This window comes from Anguilla rostrata, chromosome 9 (assembly GCF_018555375.3).
Source record: "Anguilla rostrata isolate EN2019 chromosome 9, ASM1855537v3, whole genome shotgun sequence".
Classification (NCBI taxonomy): domain Eukaryota; kingdom Metazoa; phylum Chordata; class Actinopteri; order Anguilliformes; family Anguillidae; genus Anguilla; species Anguilla rostrata.
This window is the reverse complement of record NC_057941.1, coordinates 51001900-51021407: the sequence shown is the minus strand read 5'-3', so window position 1 is coordinate 51021407 and position 19508 is coordinate 51001900. Positions and strand designations below refer to the sequence as shown.

Sequence of the window (19508 nt, the reverse complement as noted above, 5' to 3'; positions counted from 1 at the left end):
TATTATACAGGGTAGGTTGACTGAGCATGCACGCTCTTTTACCAACAGATGAGTGTGAAGATGTTGTGTTAGATGTAGCATACAGGGGCGTTGTACGGGGGAGTAAAGTTAGGACGATTCCAAGGGCCCTGACTGACAGGGGCCCTCAAATGAATTTGTGGTGTAATTCTGTAGGGATGGGGGGCACCTGGGGTGGCGGGGCCCAATGTGAGACCTTCTCGTGGAGCACAAAATCCCTTGCGGTGCCCCTGGCAGCGTTGACAGTGCTAATAAACCCAAACTAATAAATAAGCACGGCTTGGTCTGCGATTCCCCTCCGGACCGTAGGAGGGGAGGTCCCTTCGTCCGGATTTTCGTCTGGGACGGCGCGGTCCGTCCCCATCGCCCCGGCCGCGAGCCACCGCGTCTGCAGTCGCTGCTCTCGGGCACCGCTGGCGGTGGCACCACGCCGGGTTCCGCCGTTGCCATGGTTTCAGTTGAATTATGTCCCATTTGTATTCAGCATCTCTCTCTCTCTCTTTCTCTCTCTCCCCCTCCCTCCTCTCCTTTCTGTCTTTCTTTCACCCTCCTGTACTCTGTCTTTCTATCTCCTCCCCTCTATCTGTCATTATCTACCTCCTCTCTCTGTCTTTCTCTCTCTCTCTGCCCCCTTCCCTGTGTTTTTTTCTTTCCCTTTCACACTCAAGCACATCTGACCTTGGTCACACAAGGTTTTTTTTTTTAATAAAAAAGAACTAATATGAATTTGCAGCCTGCTGTTAGTTGGGAGAGCCTGGTCTGCCAGGTGCTGCGACAACTGTGTGATCTGGCGCACACACACACACACACAGACACGCACGTGCACACACACACTATACACACACACACGTGCACGTGCACACACAGACACACGCGCACATACACGCAGACACATGCACACACACAGACACAGATACATGCACACACAGACACGTGCGCACACAGACACACGCGCAGACACACACAGACACACACAGACACATGCGCAGACACATACGCAGACACACACACACGCTCACTGTTGCCAGGTGTTTTCCCCTCCTTTATCTACACAGCTAACCTCCTCAACCGGCTCCAGACTGTCACGCACAAGATATCACACACATCAGAGCGAGACAACAAGTGGACACACACACCTGCACACACACACCTGCACACACACACACACACACTGTCTGTTCATTTATTTATTTGGAAACACCATCAGAGGCAGCGTAGGTTTTCGTTCTGTATCGTCTGGTGCCATTAACAGGCAACGGCTTGTCCTGTCTCCAGGGCGAATGTGACATCACTTCATTATTCAACGCTGACTACAGCCTCGTGGCCTTCAGCAGAGTACAGCTCGAAACCCGCAGCCCCCCCAGACCCCCCAGCCCCCCGAGAACCCCCCGCCCCGCACCCTCCGCACCTGCCGGTAACATAAGACGGTAATGAGCTGAGCTTGCACACGGACCGGAACGTCAGTGCCATGCGTAATGGTGTGACGCTTCCCACAATGCACTGTGTCTGCACCCTGCGCCACGCGGTAGCGTAGGCTAACGCTAGCCTCCGTGTGCGTACGACCGAATAAACCCGCCAGCAGAGAGGTGGACATCTATCACCCCCTCCTCAGAGGACCTCTATCACAAACGGTGCATTGTCAAGCCTAGCAGTGATAATGCGCATTACTGAGATTAAAAAACAAATAAAACAGCCACCATTTTCCTCCCACTAGTCATTTAGGAGTCTAATCTCAGTCAGGGGTCCCACTCAGATCAGGTTTACATCATCCGTGACATTTCAGAGACATTTTAAGGGTAAATGTATGATTTTTCAAAGACAGATGTATTATTTTATTTTATTTTTTCTTTTTTCTTTTGGTGCAAGTCAGGGCGATGTGGATAGACCTTTTGAGGTAAATCACTTTCGAAATGTGTCCGCCACGGTGCACACGTCACTCCTGATGGCTTCTGAGCGCGAAATTAACGCACAAACCAGTGAGCCGTCCCATCGGCCAACACCGTTAGCACACTGACATTGCAAGACTTGACAGGAAGTGACATCATGGTTAGAGTTAGCAAGAAAGGCTAAGGTCAGACTCACTCACTCCCTCCTCCTGGGCACTGTGATGAACAGCTACGCTGTGGGACAGTCGTTACGGGCAGGGTCTGGATTTAATGCCACACCATGGGACTCCCCCCCCCCCCCTTCCCCTCAGGCACACTGCCTCACCAGGACAAGGCATCCAGCAGGCCTGGGATAAGGGGGGATACTTCACCCATTTCCAAACTTTTCCCCATTTCTTTCTAGGCCACAAATACATCTATGGATTTCCAAGGACATTTCAGGACACAGGAACCCTCTGCTCTTTTATTCCCCTCCAATAGTTTTGGCACTCCCGCCTTGTAAGTCAAACTCACACAAGAGTTAAGATCCTACACGACCAGCAGTGACCCCCCACCCCCCAGCAGGCACACTCGCTGACTCAGAGGGGAGATGCACAAACCCCTCGTCTGTTTATAGGCTCCCAAATCGCCCGTTTCAGCGGGAAGCCGATCGAAGCGGCGGGAAGGGTCTCGGACAGCTCATTAGATCGCCACGACAACAGGAGCTCTAAATCGAGCCTCGTCATTTAGACTTCTGCCCCCCCCCCCCCCTTCACAGGGGACGGCGACGTTCCAGTGGAGGGAGGAGCGGCGGGGGCGGGGGCGGGGGTGAGAGTAGGGGGATGGAGATTGCGGTTAATGTTCTTTTTAAAAAAAAAAGATTAGGCTACGCCTCGTGGCTGCTCTTCGCTCTGCACAATCCGTTTTTTATTTATTTTCGTCAATGACATTCAGAGGCAGAGCTCACAAAGGACACGGCGCAGTCGCCTGACCCAAAATAACCCCCCCTCAGTACCTAATGCAGGGGCATCTTCTCGGGATTCTGCTGGTATTTTCACACGTTCAACAGGAAGAAAAGAACGACAACAAAAAAAGGACACCCATAACAACATAATAAAAATCACGTTAAAAATGAAGGAAGTGATAATACGGCTCGTCACGTGTCCAGTGTTCAAATAAGTTATTAGTGCATTTTTAGAGACTAGGAGGGGAAAGGTGCTAAAATCGGCTGGTTTCTCTTCCAGAGGCTTCTAAAAAAAAAACAACAACAACAACAAAAGAAAACATCCCAAGCATAACCGTTCACACACAACACTTCAGGCCTCAAGCCCCTTTCGGGCATCTCCTAAAATTAAAACGTTAGTCCGTAATACAGAACATAAAGATGACACCGTTTTTTTTTTTGTTGTTTTCAAGTAATAATAACCCGGCCTGGCACGGAGAGCAGCTCCGGGCTCGGGAAAGGCGAGATTCCGGAACCTTCCCAGGGAGACGCGGTCCTGGCGCTCCCCCCCCCAAGGCCGAGCCCCCTCCACCCCCGGCGCTACACGGAGCCGAACTCGGCCATCCAGGACTCGTACTTCTCCAGGTCGGCGGCGGAGACGGACTTGGAGATCTTCCGGAGCGTGAGCTCGAAGTCCTCCATGGTGACGGGCATCTGGAGCTCGTCCTTGGGCAGGGCGCGGATCTCCTCCGGGCTCAGGCCCTGGATGCGTCGCCTCATCGCCATCATGGAGGCGTCCCTGCAGCGCGGGGTTAGCGTTAGCATTAGCGTCGGGCTGTCGCTATAGCAACCAACGATATATTATCGCTATATTACCGACTGTTATCAGCCGACACCCTGGTTTGTGTTACCACTCTTGTGTTCATAAAAACACAGTCTGTGTCAAAGTTACTAGTTTTGTATTACAAATAAATGCAATTTATGCGTAACGAAGGGTGACTTTTTGACACAGACTGTATCAGACGTAACACAAAATGTGTTGCCCTTAATTTGACATGGAGGTGTGTTAAAAAATGACACATTATGTGAATATTGAGCGCTCGTTCTTGCTCTTGTCCCTATTATTGGCTTCAATTGATTTTTTTCCCCCAGCCTTGTTAGTCACACTTGCATTTTTAAGTGGCTCTGGATTAGACAAGCCACTAAATGCTTCGAACATAACAAGCTGCTAAACGCATCAAACATAAAATTTCGACAAAATTAGGCCCCAACGCGAGAACGCAGACAGACGTCGGCTTCTGTCGCAGGTGACAGCACAAACCAATCTAGCAACAACAAACAGCCTGTTGCTGTCTCAACCTGGGGGGCTGAAGTGTCTGCAGGTTTAACTCCAGGCCTGTAGGAGGCGCTGTGTTTGCAGGTTTAACTCCAGCCCTGGAAGCCCGCAGTGCCTGCAGGTTTAGCTCCAGGCCTGGAGGGGGCGCTGTGTTTGCAGGTTTAACTCTGGTCCCGGAGGGCCGCAGTGTCTGCAGGTTTAACTCCAGTCTGGAGGTCTGCAGCATTTGCTGCTGTCTGTGGATCTCTTTTAATCACAAGCCAATGTATGGCCATGAATACAAGAATTTCTAGCCAATCAGTGACTTAAATGGATCACGTAAATGCTGAAACACTCCAAAAAACCAGACACTGTGGCCCTCCAGGACTGGAATCCGACACGCCTGGCCTACACTGATTGGCTACAGCAAACAGGAAGAGCATCTGCAGGCATTCAGCATAACGGCTGTCAAACAGACACGGCTGAAAATGGCTTCTCTGGAGAAACAGTCACAGCTGCCTCGATGGAGAAAAGAAAAGAAAACAAATAAATCCACAGCCGACTGGAAAGGTGATTTTTTCGAGGTCTTCCACCAAATGTGTCACATATCCAGATAATGAGCGGACAGCTGTCCAGTCCGTTCCCAAGACGTTCGGTGAAATCCGGATAATCAGCTGGCACTCTCCACAGACACGGCTAACTGCCTTTCTCCAGACTCGCGTGACCCGAAAGCGGCTCTCTTCCGCGCCGAGCCTTCGTCCCAAAACACGTTCGGAACAATAAAACGTGCTAAGACTCCGCGTGGAATTACTTCATCGCGCTGTCACAGACCAAACGAGAATCGAACCGGAATCTTCCCCAACATTCTGGAATCACTTAGCGTTAGCCGGGACATGGCTATCCAGAGCACAGACAGCCTGCATGCAATGCACCATTTGGCTCGCTAAACTTTCATCATTTCACGCTATCTTGCTGGTTGTAGTGATTTACTATTGAGAAGACGTATGGATTGAAGATTGTTTTTATTTGTTTAGTTTAAATAGTGGTGCCAGGTATCACCACGCTGGTACTTAGTCCAGTGCTTGCAATGACATGTTAGGGGTTAGAGTTGTACATACAAACTGGTAGCAACTGGCACCATACAAAAAAAACAACTATTTTAGGTACCCCTCCCTAGTGGGGCTGTGAGCAGACCCAAATTAGCTGAGATGTCCGTATCTCAGCCCAAAACTGTTTGTCCCATAGGGAACAGCGTTTCTCTTGTGTTCAGTGATTTGATTAATAACTTGTCATTGCAGTATGCTCACTATTACTTAAATACCCAGCACTGAATGGCTTCAAATGCAACCCACCCCACACCCTTGCCACAGTATTTAATCCTGAACGTGCATCACCTGTGTCCTGCATTCAAGCAAAGGAATGCTGACGACTCTACCCCGCACCCCACCCAGGCAACAGTTAAGAAGGGAAATGAACAATTAAGTTAGAGAAACGACTTAAAACGACGTGAGATACAGTCTCCGCTTCCCGGTGTGACTCGACAGGTGCGACATTGACAAACAGTCAATGTGTTTGCACACGGGGAGCGGGGGAGGAGGAGACCGGTCTGTGTAAACGCGAAGCGCGCGCAGACGGATAGATTTCGGTCCGGGAAAGGGCTTATCCAGCGCACGGAACCGACTGTAGGCAGGCGCCAGGAGACTGACAAGCGACCGCTAACTAATCAGAGTCCGTGAACTTCATGCTCATCCGCCGCAGCGAGTTGGGCAATTCCGCAGACAAACAAAGCTCCGAAACTCATTTGAAGTCAATGAGCTAAGTGGGACGGATGCTTAATTACAGTGGGACTGGAAAAGAGCGCCGTCGCTGCTACAGGAGTGAAATTAACCGTGTTTCTCCAACCGGAAAAAAAAAAAGTTTAAATGGATTTTTTAGAAAGTCGTAGTCCCCACTCAGAGTATCAGTTAAAACGGAAAAGCAGCGTATTAACTGTATAATAAACACAAACACAATCGGGAAATAGCGATGTGCATTTGAGAAGCAGAAGTGTGCTTTTTTCTGTTTCGTTATTACTGTGATATGATTTACGGTGCGATATGGCGCGTTGCCTTCTGTCTTTAACGACTGTGGCTCCCCGAGTACGCTGACTGTACTGCTTATGAATTCCAACGGCCCTCGGCTAAAAAAAGACACATCTCAAACTGCGGTTTCGGTTCTGAAAAATGCGTCCTGGAAACTGTAGCCATTTCTTTGCAAGAGCGACATGTCTTCAACACCGATGCAGTGGCGTCCGTGCTTAGACAGCGAATAATGTTTGTGGCTTCTAAAAGGGGCGCGAGATCCGAGGGGATCAAACGCGTCAAACTTTACACAGACAGATGAAAGGGTCTTTGTTGCCGCTTCTTGATTCAGTAAACGTAACGCAGGCCAAGCCCGTTCTGTTCTTTGCACTGTCAGTGCTCTGCATCTAAGCACAAAGGCACTGTGTCTATTTTGGTAAGCCGTTACCAAAAATAACATCAACTTCCACCTCTCAGTTATCCACACACACACCTGTGAACACAGTATGCTTAAAAGAGTTGGGGCAAGGAGTTTGTCAAACCACAGGCCATAACCTGTCTGGGCTCATAACCTTACGACACTTTGAACATGATCAGGGATGGGCTTTGCAAATTACAACCAGCAGGCAATTACTTCTTCCAATGAATCGTGAGCTTGCGTAAGCTGTGTTCCAATCAGAGGCAGAGATTCAAGCCAACACAGCTCCTGACCAATGATATGAGGCTTGCTAGAGCCAACCAGATTGTTGGACACAAATCAAGTGAACTAACTGCCCCTTTCAGATGCTCTAGAAGATGGATCTTAAACTCCTGATTAAACTCCAAATCCTGGGGAACTGCTGAGCTTGCTGGTTTCTGATGCACACAAGTACTTAATTAAAGTCACTGACTGGTTAAACAGTCTGCACCCTGTGTTTCTGCAGCCTAAATTGGCTGCTGGTTGAAAAAAAATCACAGAAACCAGAGACAACTGAGGCCACCCAGGCCTGAAGTTTGACACCCCTAGTCTAGAGGAAGCACGCCAGTCGTGGAGGGATGCGTTCATGTCTTAAGATGTCTGACGGTTCATTGTGTCACTGATCTCCTGTGGTCAAGATACCTTGCTTCCAAAGCTTAAACTAGCTGCTGGCTCAATGTAAAGCAACTAAAGCCTGCAGAGCTTTAGTTTTGCGGCCGTCCAGGCCTGGAGTTTGAGATTCCCCGCCCGAGAGACAGAGGGTCCCTGGACGGAGAGCACGGACCTGCAGACGTTGGTGATGTCCGCTCCGGAGTAGCCCTGGATCTTCTCAGCGATGAGCGCCAGGTCCACGTCGGGCGCCAAGTCCACCTCCCGCAGGTTGATCTTCAGAAGCTCCGCTCGGCCCTTGGCTGTGGAAGGAGGCAGAGCCGTGAGCGCTCTGCGCTGCCCCCGGAGGAAGCTGGCGGAACTGCACCCCAGGGGCCACACAAACGCTCACCACTGTTCAGCGGGCAAATTTGAGCTCCCCCTCCACCTCCCCCCCACACTCTGTGGTCGCCACAAACAAATAGGAAATCCCCCATGATGCCGAGCACCATGACAGAGCGGTGTGCAGCTACACAGCTGCTCGACTGACAAACTCAAACTTTTATTGTCTTACGTGATGACAGAAATACATTTTGAGTACTAACAGGAATAACAGCCAACCACTGGTGCCCATTGACAAGGAGGAACATATAAAAAGCACATATACTGTACATGAAGTGATAGACCAAAATACCACATTTATAAAAATATATAAAATCTGTCATGTTATCTTGGCCAGATCTCCCTTGAAAAATTCATTTTTATCTTAAGAGACCTCCTGTTTAGATCCACAAGGCAGAAAGGGAACACTTTAAGACAGTGATCTTCATTCCTGGTTCTGGGTAGCCAATCACACGGTCTGCTGGTTTTTGTTGTTCCTCAGCACTTAATAGATCAATTAAACAAGCTGATTACACAGTTACCTCACATGAACTGGTCGATGATATCAAGGCGAAAACAAAAAACGAAAACCCGCAGACCCTGCCGCTCTCCAGGACCAGGAGTAAAGGTCACTGCTGTGAGGGGTTATTGGTGAGCAGTGTGTGAAAGTGCGCCACCTGTTGGCAGAGCGATGTAGATCCTCTTCTCCAGCCTTCTCCTCAGGGCCTCGTCGATGTCCCAGGGGAAGTTGGTGGCGGCCAGCACCATGACCATTTTGGAGGGGTCGTCGTTTTCCAGCGCACCCCCGACACCTTGGACAGAGCGTCGGCACGTTACCCTCCCCAGCCTCCCCAACATCGGCACTGCACCGCGCGGCCAGGTCAAACAGAGGAGAGAGCTTCTGCTTCCGAACGCAAAGGGGCGGTTTTACCGCGCGGTACCGAATTCTGCCACGCTCGCAGTTAAAGGAGGTTTTGCTAATTAACTGACATTTCTGAACCCGGCAGGCAGAACAGGGCGAGTGTGCTCAAGTGCTTTTTTTACATTGTGCCCGGCCTGAGAGGAAGAGAGCAGTGTGCGGTTAACTCACACTGTGCTATTTTCTTGGTATGAGAGTGCGGGTGTGTGTCATCAGTGTGTGTGTGTTTGTGTGTGTGTGTGTGAGAGAGAGAGAGACTGTGTGCATGTGTGTCCGTGTATATGTGAGTGTGTTTGAGAGAGAGACTGTGTGTGTGTGGCATGTGTGAATGACAGATAGACTATGTGTATATGTGTGAGTGTTTTTGAGAGAAAGACTGTGTGGTGTGTGTGAGTGAGAGAGAGACTGTGTGTGAGTGAGAGAAAGACTGTGTGTGTGTGCGTGTGAGAGCTGAACCTCAGGCATTCCTCTTAGCTCTCCAGGACAGAGTTGTATTTCCAGAGAGGCTCAGAGATTAGATTGTTATCATCTGTCTCGCAGCATGCAGCTCCCTCCCTCTCTCTCTCTATCTCTCTCACCCTCTCCCTCCTTCTCCCCCCCCTCTGACTCTCTCCCCTCTCCCTCCTTCTCCCCCACTCTCTCTCTCACCCAATCCCTCCTCCCCTTTCTCTCTCTCACCCTCTCCTTCTCTCCCCTTCTCTCTCTCACCCTCTCCCTTCTTCCCCCTTCTCCTCCTCACCCTTCTTTCCCCTCCCCTACCCTCCCTCCTCTCCCCTCTCTACTCACTCACAACGCTCTCCCCTCTCTCTCAATCAATGCAAATGGTTATTGGCATGACGAGATATTTCTTATATTGCCAAAGCACGAACATATCCAAAGGATCTCCCTCTCTCCCTTCCTCCTTATCCCTCCCTCCTCGTCTCTCCGTCCCTCCTTATCCTTCTTCCCCCTCCCTCTCTCTTGCAGTCATCTCTCTGTCTCAAAGACGCAATGTCTTCTCAGACTCCAGCTCATTTGCATACAGAAAGCTGGTGAACATCTTGTGCGTGTGCGTGAGTGTGCGTGTGAGGTCTGTGTGTGTGGGGTTTGCGGCATGCTTTCTGCCATCTGCAAAAAATGTCCCTCATCGCTCACCGTCCATCTGCACCAGCAGCTCGGACTTCACCCGCCGGCTGGCCTCGTGCTCGTCCGACGTGCCGCGCCGTCCGCAGATGGAGTCGATCTCGTCGATGAAGATGGTGGTCGGGGCGTAAAACCGGGCCTGTGTGCGCGCGGACGACGACGTCGACGGAAAAGCAGAGCGCATGAAACACACGGGGCAGCGAGATACACTATTCCACAGACCGCGCCATGACACACAGCCACTGCAGGATGATGCTGGCGAAAAGATACTGATTTTTCAGGCAATAAACGTCCCCCAGGGGGGTGGGGTGGGGTGGGGGGGCCGCAATGCGTTCGACTTTACTGCTGAAAGGACTCTCTTGGACTCAGTGGTCAGACAGCACAAACGCTCCTGATGTGTGTGTGTGTGCGGACACACCACACACTCTGCTCTCTACCTCTAAGGGTCTGGCAGTCCGTGCATCCTGATTAATCCAGAATAATCCCGGACAGTGTCTGCGCTTCTATTGGCTGGGTTCCATGTGATGTCACACCCTACTTGGACCCCATCCACAGGTCCTGCCTTATTGTCTGGTGCCATGTTGTTTTCTATCTGCTGTTAGAGGAGATCGCTTGATTCTCCCAATGAAAACTCCTGCTTATCTAGCGCAATTATGGTCTGGTTCATAACTAACCACACATAGATAAAGACACTCACTCACTCACACACACACACACACACACACACACTCACTCACTCGGGCAGGCGCTCACCATTTCGAACAGCAGCCGCACCAGTTTCTCGGACTCGCCCCTGTACTTGGACGTGAGGGTGGAGGAGGAGACGTTGAAGAAGGTGGTGCCGCACTCTGTGGCCACGGCCTTGGCCAGCATGGTCTTCCCCGTGCCGGGGGGGCCCACCATCAGCACCCCCTGAGGGAGGGAGGGGTAGCGCACACAGACGCCGGCGAGGCGGATGAGTCCGGCTCACAGCTAATTTCCTGCTCCGTTCTCAGACTCTCCTAAAATTAAATTAATTATCCTAACGAGTTGCACCGATGGGTCCTGGGCAGTGATTCTATGGCGATTTATCTCTCCGAATCCGGGGTGCCAGTGTAGCACAATGGTAAGGGTGGTCTTAACTCAAGAGGTTGCAGGTTCAAATCCCAAGTGGGGGGCACAGCCGTACCCTTCTCCAAGGTGCTTAACCCCTAACCTTTAGTGCACCAATAAAACATCCAGCTGTATGAATGAACAGCATGTAACCATGGCATCCACTCTGCGAAACGGTGTCTGCTGAGCATAAATAAAAATGATAAAATATAATTTAAGAAATGAAAGCTGGGCACCAACTGGCTGGCGGGTCCTTTTTAAAGTTGGCTGAAAACGTGCAGTACGATTAAGAACAGAATCAATACTACCATCTGGAATAGACATGGCTGCTGATATTGCTTTGTTCAACACATTGCAGGTGCGCATTGACTTTATTATCCTTTGCACTGGCGCCACCTGCTGGCCACCAAACTTGGAATTCTAGAATGAGGAGGAAAGAAACTGGACTATCTTGATTTGTCAAGATTCCTTCTAGGACTGCAAATTCGTAAGAGAGATTAAGCATGCATCACGATGCTCTGCCACAGCAGAAGAACAATGGAATGAAAGCCTTTAAGGGCTGGAAAATGGAGATGACAGAACAGGACGATGAAATTCTGAAAATATGATTCAAATTTTAAAAAGCAAAATCATGCAATAAAAAGAATCAGAGGCAGCTGACACATCTATATGTATTATTGGCAATTAAAGAATACATGATGATTGGGATTACAAAAAAAAAATAATTATGAAGTGATTTTTTTTTACTGTGAAATGACCACCCCAACACACCATTTGCTTACTTTCTTGGCACGGACTAGCAGTCAGCCTTTCTAAAGGATTATGCATATTTAAACTGTAGATTTTACCGCAGGGAGAATATACTTGCCCAGATTTCGCACTGAAATCCAAATATTAAAAAGTACACATGCACAAGGTTACACATACACGCACGCACACGTGCGGTTGGACAGGCCCCTTCCTGCTGATCTCACAGACCCCAGAGGCCCCGCCCTCACCTTCCACGGTCGCCGGATGCCCTTGAAGAAATCCGGCATCCACATGGGCAGCACCACCGCCTCCCTCAGCAGCTTCTTGGCGTCCTCCAGGTCAGCGATGTCATCCCTTTGAGAGAAGACCCCGCCCCCCCAAGTGTCACTCAGTGAGTACAAACCCCGCCCCCCCAAGTGTCACTCAGGGAGTACAAACCCCGCCCCCCCGGAGTGTCACTCAGCGAGTACAAACCCCGCCCCCACAAGTGTCACTCAGGGAGTACAAATTACGCCCCCCAAGCCCTATGAGAATCCTCAGTGTTAAGGATGTGGAGTTGAATATCTGGTTTGTCTAAAGAGTCTGACGGCAGCACTCCGTACCAGTGCACGTTGGGATTCCGGGACACGATGTCTCTCTCCAAGGCCTCCACCAAGTCGCTGTCGTACCCCGCGCTGTCAAACTTCCTGAGCTCGCCTTCTCCCGCCCCCTCCTGAGCGTTCTTCTTATTCTGCAAATGACCCCCATCAGGGTTACCCCATGGATTCATCTCACACCTATCCTCATAAAGCACCAGCACCAGACTTTCTTACTTATACACATAAACACTTCCTTCTTGCTGAGAGCAGTGGTGCCCAATCACATGCCATGGAGGGCTTTCATTCCAACCAATCGCTGCACCTCCAGTTTTCACTAATTAGTTCCCTCCTCTCTGGTTAAAGGTGTGTTAAATAGTGAAATAAAATAGACATGATTAGGCAGCACTTACTCAGAGAAAGGACTGTTTCTTATAAAGTACAAGGATATACAACACAAAAGTGTCATTTAGTTTTATTGGATTGTTATCTTGGCTGTTAGAAAATAGCGAGACAGACAGTGTTTATTTTAAATTCACGCAGCAGGCTAGCAACAAGCTGGCAAGTAAGATTCATATAGCCATCTTGCAAATTGTCACTTTATACAGTTATATTTGTGGAATAACATGGTATTGCAACACCCATCTTTATGAAACAAAGGAATGCTACAGTCGAATAAAGAAATGATAAATATAAATCAAACAATATTGCTGCTCAACACACACTTATCGTTTTGGCTTATTTAGAATATTACAGAAATGCACGCATAAAATGAGTCATTGTAAACACAGTAAATTGGTAGCGCATTAGTAGATTACGTGGGAAATGTTTCCTTTTTGAGGGGGGGAAGGTTAAAACCGTGGCGCACTGCCAGTCACAGGCATCAGTTCAGAACAGGAGCTGCAAAAAAGCCTTCAAAACTCATTATGCAGATGGATGGATCTTGAATATATCTGAACCATCCACATGACATAAAGATCTGGGGCATTGGTGAAATTAATATTCTAAAATGATGCTTGCGCACAAACTGATTGATGAACCCTGCATGAAAATACCATTGTCCTGTCAATTTTTATTTAACTGATATAAACGCTCATATTGTTCCATGAAGACGAGGGCCTCCTTGGTCCTCACGTGTCCCGGAGATCAATCAAGGTCCGCCATCTTTAAGGCCATTCCAACCCGTTAAATTCTCTTTGGAGGAGCGAGGGGGCTCGGCGACGATACACGAGCACAACCTTTGCAGAAGTCTTTTTTTTTTAGGAATGTGTGAGGCACAAATGATCCATCTGTGGATCCACCTCTCCACATCTGCCATGTCTGCAATTGACGAGGCTTCAGACTGTCACTTGACTAAGCAAGGATGTTCCATTTGCCTAATACATGCTGCCTAGACTCCTCAACATTGGTATATACAGTATGTGATTGGTGGAGCTCCTCTCCATTTCCTATGACATCACAGAGGTCTCATTCCCGTGACGTTATCTCCGGTGAAGGGGCGGAGCCACTCACCTTGTCCTACCTGGTTTTGCCTATGACATCACAGTGGTCTCATTCCCGTGACGGTATCTCCGGTGAAGGGGCGGAGCCACTCACCTTGTCCTCCTTTCCCTTGGTCCCCTTGGCGTCGCGGGCCCCGGGTTTTTCGGGCTTAGAGACGGGCTGGGCCCGCCCCATCGGCCCGCGGTGCTGCAGCCCGGGCGAGTCCTTCCTCTGGGGCTTGGCCGCGGTGTTGGGTCGCTTCACCGGGACGGGTGCTCTGCGGGGTGAAACCGCCGCGCTCGTAACGAGGACCTGTCACTCAGGGGCCACAGGTCATTTACTTTAATAAATGTAATCGTTACATTACATTGATTTGGCAGATTTATTCAAAGCGACGCACAATAAGTGAATGCATATTCGGTGCATAAGCATATTCAGGGTTTTTTTTAATTAAAGAATAGGTTTTCTTGTTGTTTGTCAAATTCTTTTCACAATTTGTACTTTACTTGTTTTTCTTTTAAAATTTTGATTTTTAAAAGAAATGTGCTTGAGAACCAAAACACAATTTAAGTGACAGTTGTACAAAGAAAACCATAATATGCCCGGCATAAATAGTGCTAAAATGCTCAGTTTGGGTTGCCGCTAATTCACTCGATGTGCTGCGACAGGACTGGCCGAGTACGATGCTGGAGAGCCGAAGGGCCCGTTTGCGTTTGCTTTCAAAACTTAAATTAAGCGACCGACTCAGACTGCGGAAACCAGGTGAGGGGAGTTACCTGCGTAAACAACAACTTTAACGGATCAATTAAGCGCCGAGCAGAGACGAAAATCAACAGACCCAAATCACCCTCACACAAGAGCCCCGTTAATTCGAGTGTGTTGCCGTGGTAAAAAGCCTGGCTAGACGTAAGCTTTGTTTGATGATGGCGGAAAGACCAAATTCTCATTAAAGTTTCGTAAGTGTTTGGCCAGCTAACTCGTTAATCCTGCTTCATTAAATACCCCCAAAGATGTCTGGGCAAGCTCATTAAACATTATATATTATCCAGAACACCATTTAAAGTCCTTGGTATTATTACAAAATCCCCACACAAGAGATTTGGTGAATATATACTGCTTACTCTTCTTCAAAAGCTCTGTAACTTAATTGACTACATTCTGGAGTGGCTCTTATAAACATTGGCTTTAAATTCAGAATTTGCTCCAAGTTCCTTAAAACTTATATCTAGTTTTACTCACTCTTGCTCTTGAGAATAATCGGCCTGCCGCTTTTGCCACAAGTGATCTAGGGAGTAGTCTTAGGCTCAAGTACTATGGTACAGGTTAAACTTTAAAATGAAGAAAAATTGATTACTTTCAACATTTCTTCTCTTGTTATGTGAAAAATAACACGAGAGGGTTTTAGGTCCACTGCAGTCGGTTATGCCCCCCTTCTAGGACCGGTGGGTAAGACCTAGAGAGCGATGAATCTGTTGGCATTAAAGATTTCTTGCTATGAACCAGGGCTGTGCTTAACAATTATTTTGTAATTGATTACTTAGTCAATTTTCTTCTTTCAAGTAATCAATAATAACATTCTGTCTTCCGAACGGCACTGGACAATTTATTGGCACAGCGAAAGGTCTGAACAGCGCTCAGTCTCACACACAATTCCTTAGATGGGCCTTCATTATAAGGCAGCAAGCTCGGTTAGACACCCGCCCATCCCCAAACCATTTAAAGATAATTATGTGCAAAGAAGGGAACCAATTCATCTGCAGCAGCCTTGCAATTCCAATCATTTCCCCAAACAAAACAAACGATGCTCAATCATTAGCAGACGCTTTGTGGAAGCGATTAGGATATTAAATTACGTGTGTCAACAACGTAATCAATATTTTTATAAGATTAAATTGATTTGTTTAATTGCTGTAGCCATACTACGGACTGACATTATACCAATAATATTAGTACCACATCTCTGAATATTCATGGATACTGAATTTTTTTTTTCACAACTTTCAGTAAGCATCAACCACATCATAGCAAATCACACACTTTTTTGTGATCCGTTTTCTTTTTGTTTTGCTATATATACGTTTTTAGCAAACCCAGAATATTATAATTAGGCTGTCATATATTCAGAATTGGAGGTTAATGGAGAGCAAGCAGCTCTGGGCTATTTATGATACCCATGATGCAAAGCGACCAGAATTCACAAGTCTGCAACGGTGGACCACATTGTTATAAAACAGGGCTGCACAATCCTGTTCCTGGAGATCTACTGTCCAGCAGGTTTTCACTCCAAACCTGACAAAGCACACCTCATTCAACAGCTAGAGACCTCTCCGAGTGTGCCAAATTAGGGTTGAGCAGTCCTGCTGTTATATAACCTATTTGACAGTACGAGAAGATGAGTGACTCAAGGTCAATACACCACACTGCCTCCACATGGATAGGGGATCCAATCGATGCCTGAATTTAAGAATTGAAATCATGCGTTTTCAACGCTTCATGTCCACGCAGAGAGAAGAAATGTTTTATCGTTTAATCCCAACATAACGTTGTGATTGATAGGAGTCTGGACATTTGCGTGTGTGTGTGTGTGTGTGTGCGTGTGTGTGTGCGTGTATATTGCGAGGGGGCTAAGCATCCCTAGCCGACCCCCTGGTGATGTCACTGCCGCAGCCCGCGGCCTGAGGCTGCAGGTGAGGGGGCGTACCTGTGCTCAGCAGGTATGGGAGGCGGCCAGACGGTGGGGTCCCGCGGGCCCTCGTCCTGCTGCGGGGCGGGGAGGTCCACAGGCCTGTCCACCTTGAAGCTCTCCAGGGTGCTCACGATGCTCCTCACCTGCTCGTACTCCTCCATCAGCTCCTGCCTCACCTGCAGTCCCCAACGATCAGCGTTACTGCAGCTTCTACCTGACTCTCCGCCCTGAACCTGCTCCCCAGGGCTACAGTTCAAACCAGGGGTGGGCAATTCCAGTCCTGGAGGCTAGGTTTTTGTTTCCACCAATCACCCCGGCTAAATGAGCTCATTGGCTGTGTACACCAACACTGGATCACGCTTAGATTAGATCACAGTAAAATGTTTCTTATCGGGATGCAGAACAGTGTTCGGCTGTCTTTCATGTGCTTATCAAGTACTGACAGCACACACTCACTGCGCGCTTAGTGTAGGACAGCGGTCTCCAACCCTGGTCCTGGAGAGCTACAGGGTCTACTGCTTTTCATAGTGACTCTGCACTTGATGAATCAATTAGAGCAGTTGATTACACAGTTAACTCAACTCACCTGGTGTCTTGGGTCTCAACTGGGTGCTGATTTTAAGGTGAAAACAAAAACCAGCAGACCCTGTAGCTTTCCAGGACCGGGGTTGGAGACCTGGTGTAGGACAACTCATGACTGAGGCAATGAGGAGTCTGTATCATATCCAGTTATGAATGCTCAATAACACACTGATGTCAAATGTAAACAATATATCGAATCCATTATTTGCTCAAATAAAAATAGATAAAGAAATGCAGAAAATTAGCTCAAATATTGACAACAGACAAATTTAGGTTGACATAATTCACATGTAAAAATGAAATTCTCTAAATATGATGTGTGTTAAATATACCATTTACAGCACGGATGGATATATTTGTTGAAGAATTTTAGAAGAATTTATTTAAACAGATTTATATAAACATACACGTTTTCAAATATACGGTACGGTTCCAATTAACTCGTTTACCTGTTGCCATTTGACCTTCAGCGTGGGATCTCTAAGTGACTGACAGTGCTTGTGGATCTGTTGGATCACGCCCTGGTAGTACACCATGGAAGAGTCGTAGTTTCCAAGCAGAGCATATTCTCGCCCTTTCTTGGCATTGTCACAGATTTCCGTTAAATTCATGTTGCTATGAATGAAAAAAACGGGTAGTAAACACACGAGGGGAACATCAGTATAGTAGATCGTTTCATTATACAATGAACAGTGTGATATACTGTATGAACTGGGTAACAGGTAATGGTTACAAGCAAGATAACATAATTGAGTGCTCAATCAATTATATATATATTACAGTCTGCAACGATTACTAAACAGTACAAGAAATGTATTTTTAAAAATATATGACAATGTAATGCTGAGAATAAATTACTATAAAATGACGTAAACTAACCAAGTGTACATTAACCAGTTACATTACTGGTTAATGCACAATCAATATTTTACAACTATATCTTGGCTGTGATGCAAATGTAACGCTAATGTAATGGATAGACAGACATTTGTTTTATTAATTTCGCTAGTTAGCGAAAAAGCTAGCTAGCCTGGGAAATATCTCGCAGTTAAATGGTTTATATGAGCATTTTTAAAAGCTGAAGCTTTCCACAAGCAAGTTTTAAATGACAACGCCCATTCATGCATGTAATCATTTTTGTGTACTATTTCAATTCCTTGTAGTCTAATAATAAAAAGCTGTCCTATGTCTTGTCTGTTCTCATTTCATGTACTGTGGACTGGGATCTGTAGTTTTTAAAAGTTAAATATTACGTGCAGCTACCACGAACGGCGGCCATATAAAACACCATTACCCATAAGCCATCTACCACTTTGCGCCCCAGATTTAGGCCACAGACAACAAACGGATTGCATGGCAACACAATAATAACCTCAGGTTTATCTACTCTTGCTCGGTAAATGAAGATGCACACGAACACAATGAAACGACGTTTCTCGAATTCACATCACTGACGGGGTATACGCAGATTATTTCAAAAATCGTGTTTTACCTCAGCTTGAAACACTTGTTTCTGTTCTACTCCGTGCCAGTCCGTTACAAGCAGATGTTACCATGGCCGCAGAACGACGCTCTGGTTGAGAGTGTGACGGGTTGGTGCGTCACTTGCAGGAATTCAGGGGAAAAAACACAGCTTGTGGCTCAAAGCTAACATGGCTTCATTTTGGTTAAACTAGGACAAGTATAAAGTCCATAGGCGAATTTAGAGTTTCATTTTCACTTAGCTACAGTCAGCGGTTTCTCTGATTGATCACCTTATCGCAATGAGTTTCTTAACAATACTATAGGAATTACCGTTTTATATACCATTGCATATTATATATTGGCTAGACTACAGTTCATTTTATATAGTAGGAAAATAGACATACGTGGGTTGTATGTCTAAAAGAATGTAAGCTGTTATTGTCTGTTTGAATGTAACCTTAAGGGTTGAAAAAACCATGATTGTGAGCTATACAGAAGTTAAACATCTAAATTTATTGACATGTAGACTAAAGGTTTATTGACATGTACCAAATACCAATGACCTTTTGGTGACCATGTTTGTCCCAACTTTTGAGCTCTTGCAATGAAAAGAAGTTGAAATGTCTCTATAGACCATGGCTAATAAGTGTACTAAATGTGATAAATGTAAGGAGACTTTGGGTGATTATGCCAATAATTATACAAGAAAAGCTAAACAGGAAGAGAGAGAAAATTTATAATTCAGACACCTCCAGTACCAACTGTATTAACCCTAAAATACAAATACATCCCTGTCAGCAAAGCAATCGCATCCAAAGCCCTCCATTCCCATTTTAAACTGCTCTGTTCAGACATGGTGAAAAAAAAAATCCAGACAGACTCACAGGAGCTAATCTCTGCAGGCTCTGCTCCACCTACTGGTGATGAAGGTAATGATATAGCCTTTAAATAATCACTCTCACTTGTAAACCATAAAAATCATCATTTTCACTGAAGTACAACAGATAAGCAGTGAGCCGTGTGCATGCATGTGTGTGTGCGTACATGCGTGTACCCATGTGTTTAGGATTGGCGGATATGTAATACAGGAGAGGGCACTAGCCACCTGGGGGATGCAGGACTCTGATACTTGCAACCATAGCAACACTGTGCTGCTGTACCCTCTGGCCTGGGGTCTTCAGCCCTGGTCCTGGGGATCCACACGGTTTT

General features: G+C 47.2%; 1 protein-coding gene across 1 annotated transcript; it reads right to left on the bottom strand.

The window, feature by feature from the left end:
• Nucleotides 1-2779: 2779 nt before the first annotated feature.
• katnal1 (katanin p60 subunit A-like 1) lies at nucleotides 2780-18481 on the bottom strand. Its single transcript, XM_064352749.1, has 11 exons — nucleotides 18328-18481; nucleotides 17285-17450; nucleotides 16269-16429; nucleotides 13682-13844; nucleotides 12113-12240; nucleotides 11759-11864; nucleotides 10422-10580; nucleotides 9681-9807; nucleotides 8305-8439; nucleotides 7443-7569; nucleotides 2780-3625 (listed from the first exon to the last, which is right to left on the bottom strand). The coding sequence occupies exons 2-11, from the start codon at nucleotides 17444-17446 to the stop codon at nucleotides 3427-3429; spliced, it is 1467 nt and encodes a 488-aa protein (XP_064208819.1). The 5' UTR covers nucleotides 17447-17450; nucleotides 18328-18481; the 3' UTR covers nucleotides 2780-3426.
• Between the last annotated feature and the right edge of the window lie 1027 nt (nucleotides 18482-19508).

Coding starts and splice junctions, on each gene's coding strand:
- katnal1 (XM_064352749.1), bottom strand. CDS start 17,446: ATGAATTTAACGGAAATCTGTGACAATGCCAAGAAAGGGCGAGAATAT. Junction 16,430..17,284: donor TGAAGGTCAAATGGCAACAG/GTAAACGAGTTA, acceptor TGGGGACTGCAG/GTGAGGCAGGAGCTGATGGA. Junction 3,626..7,442: donor GACATCACCAACGTCTGCAG/GTCCGTGCTCTC, acceptor CCCGCGCTGCAG/GGACGCCTCCATGATGGCGA.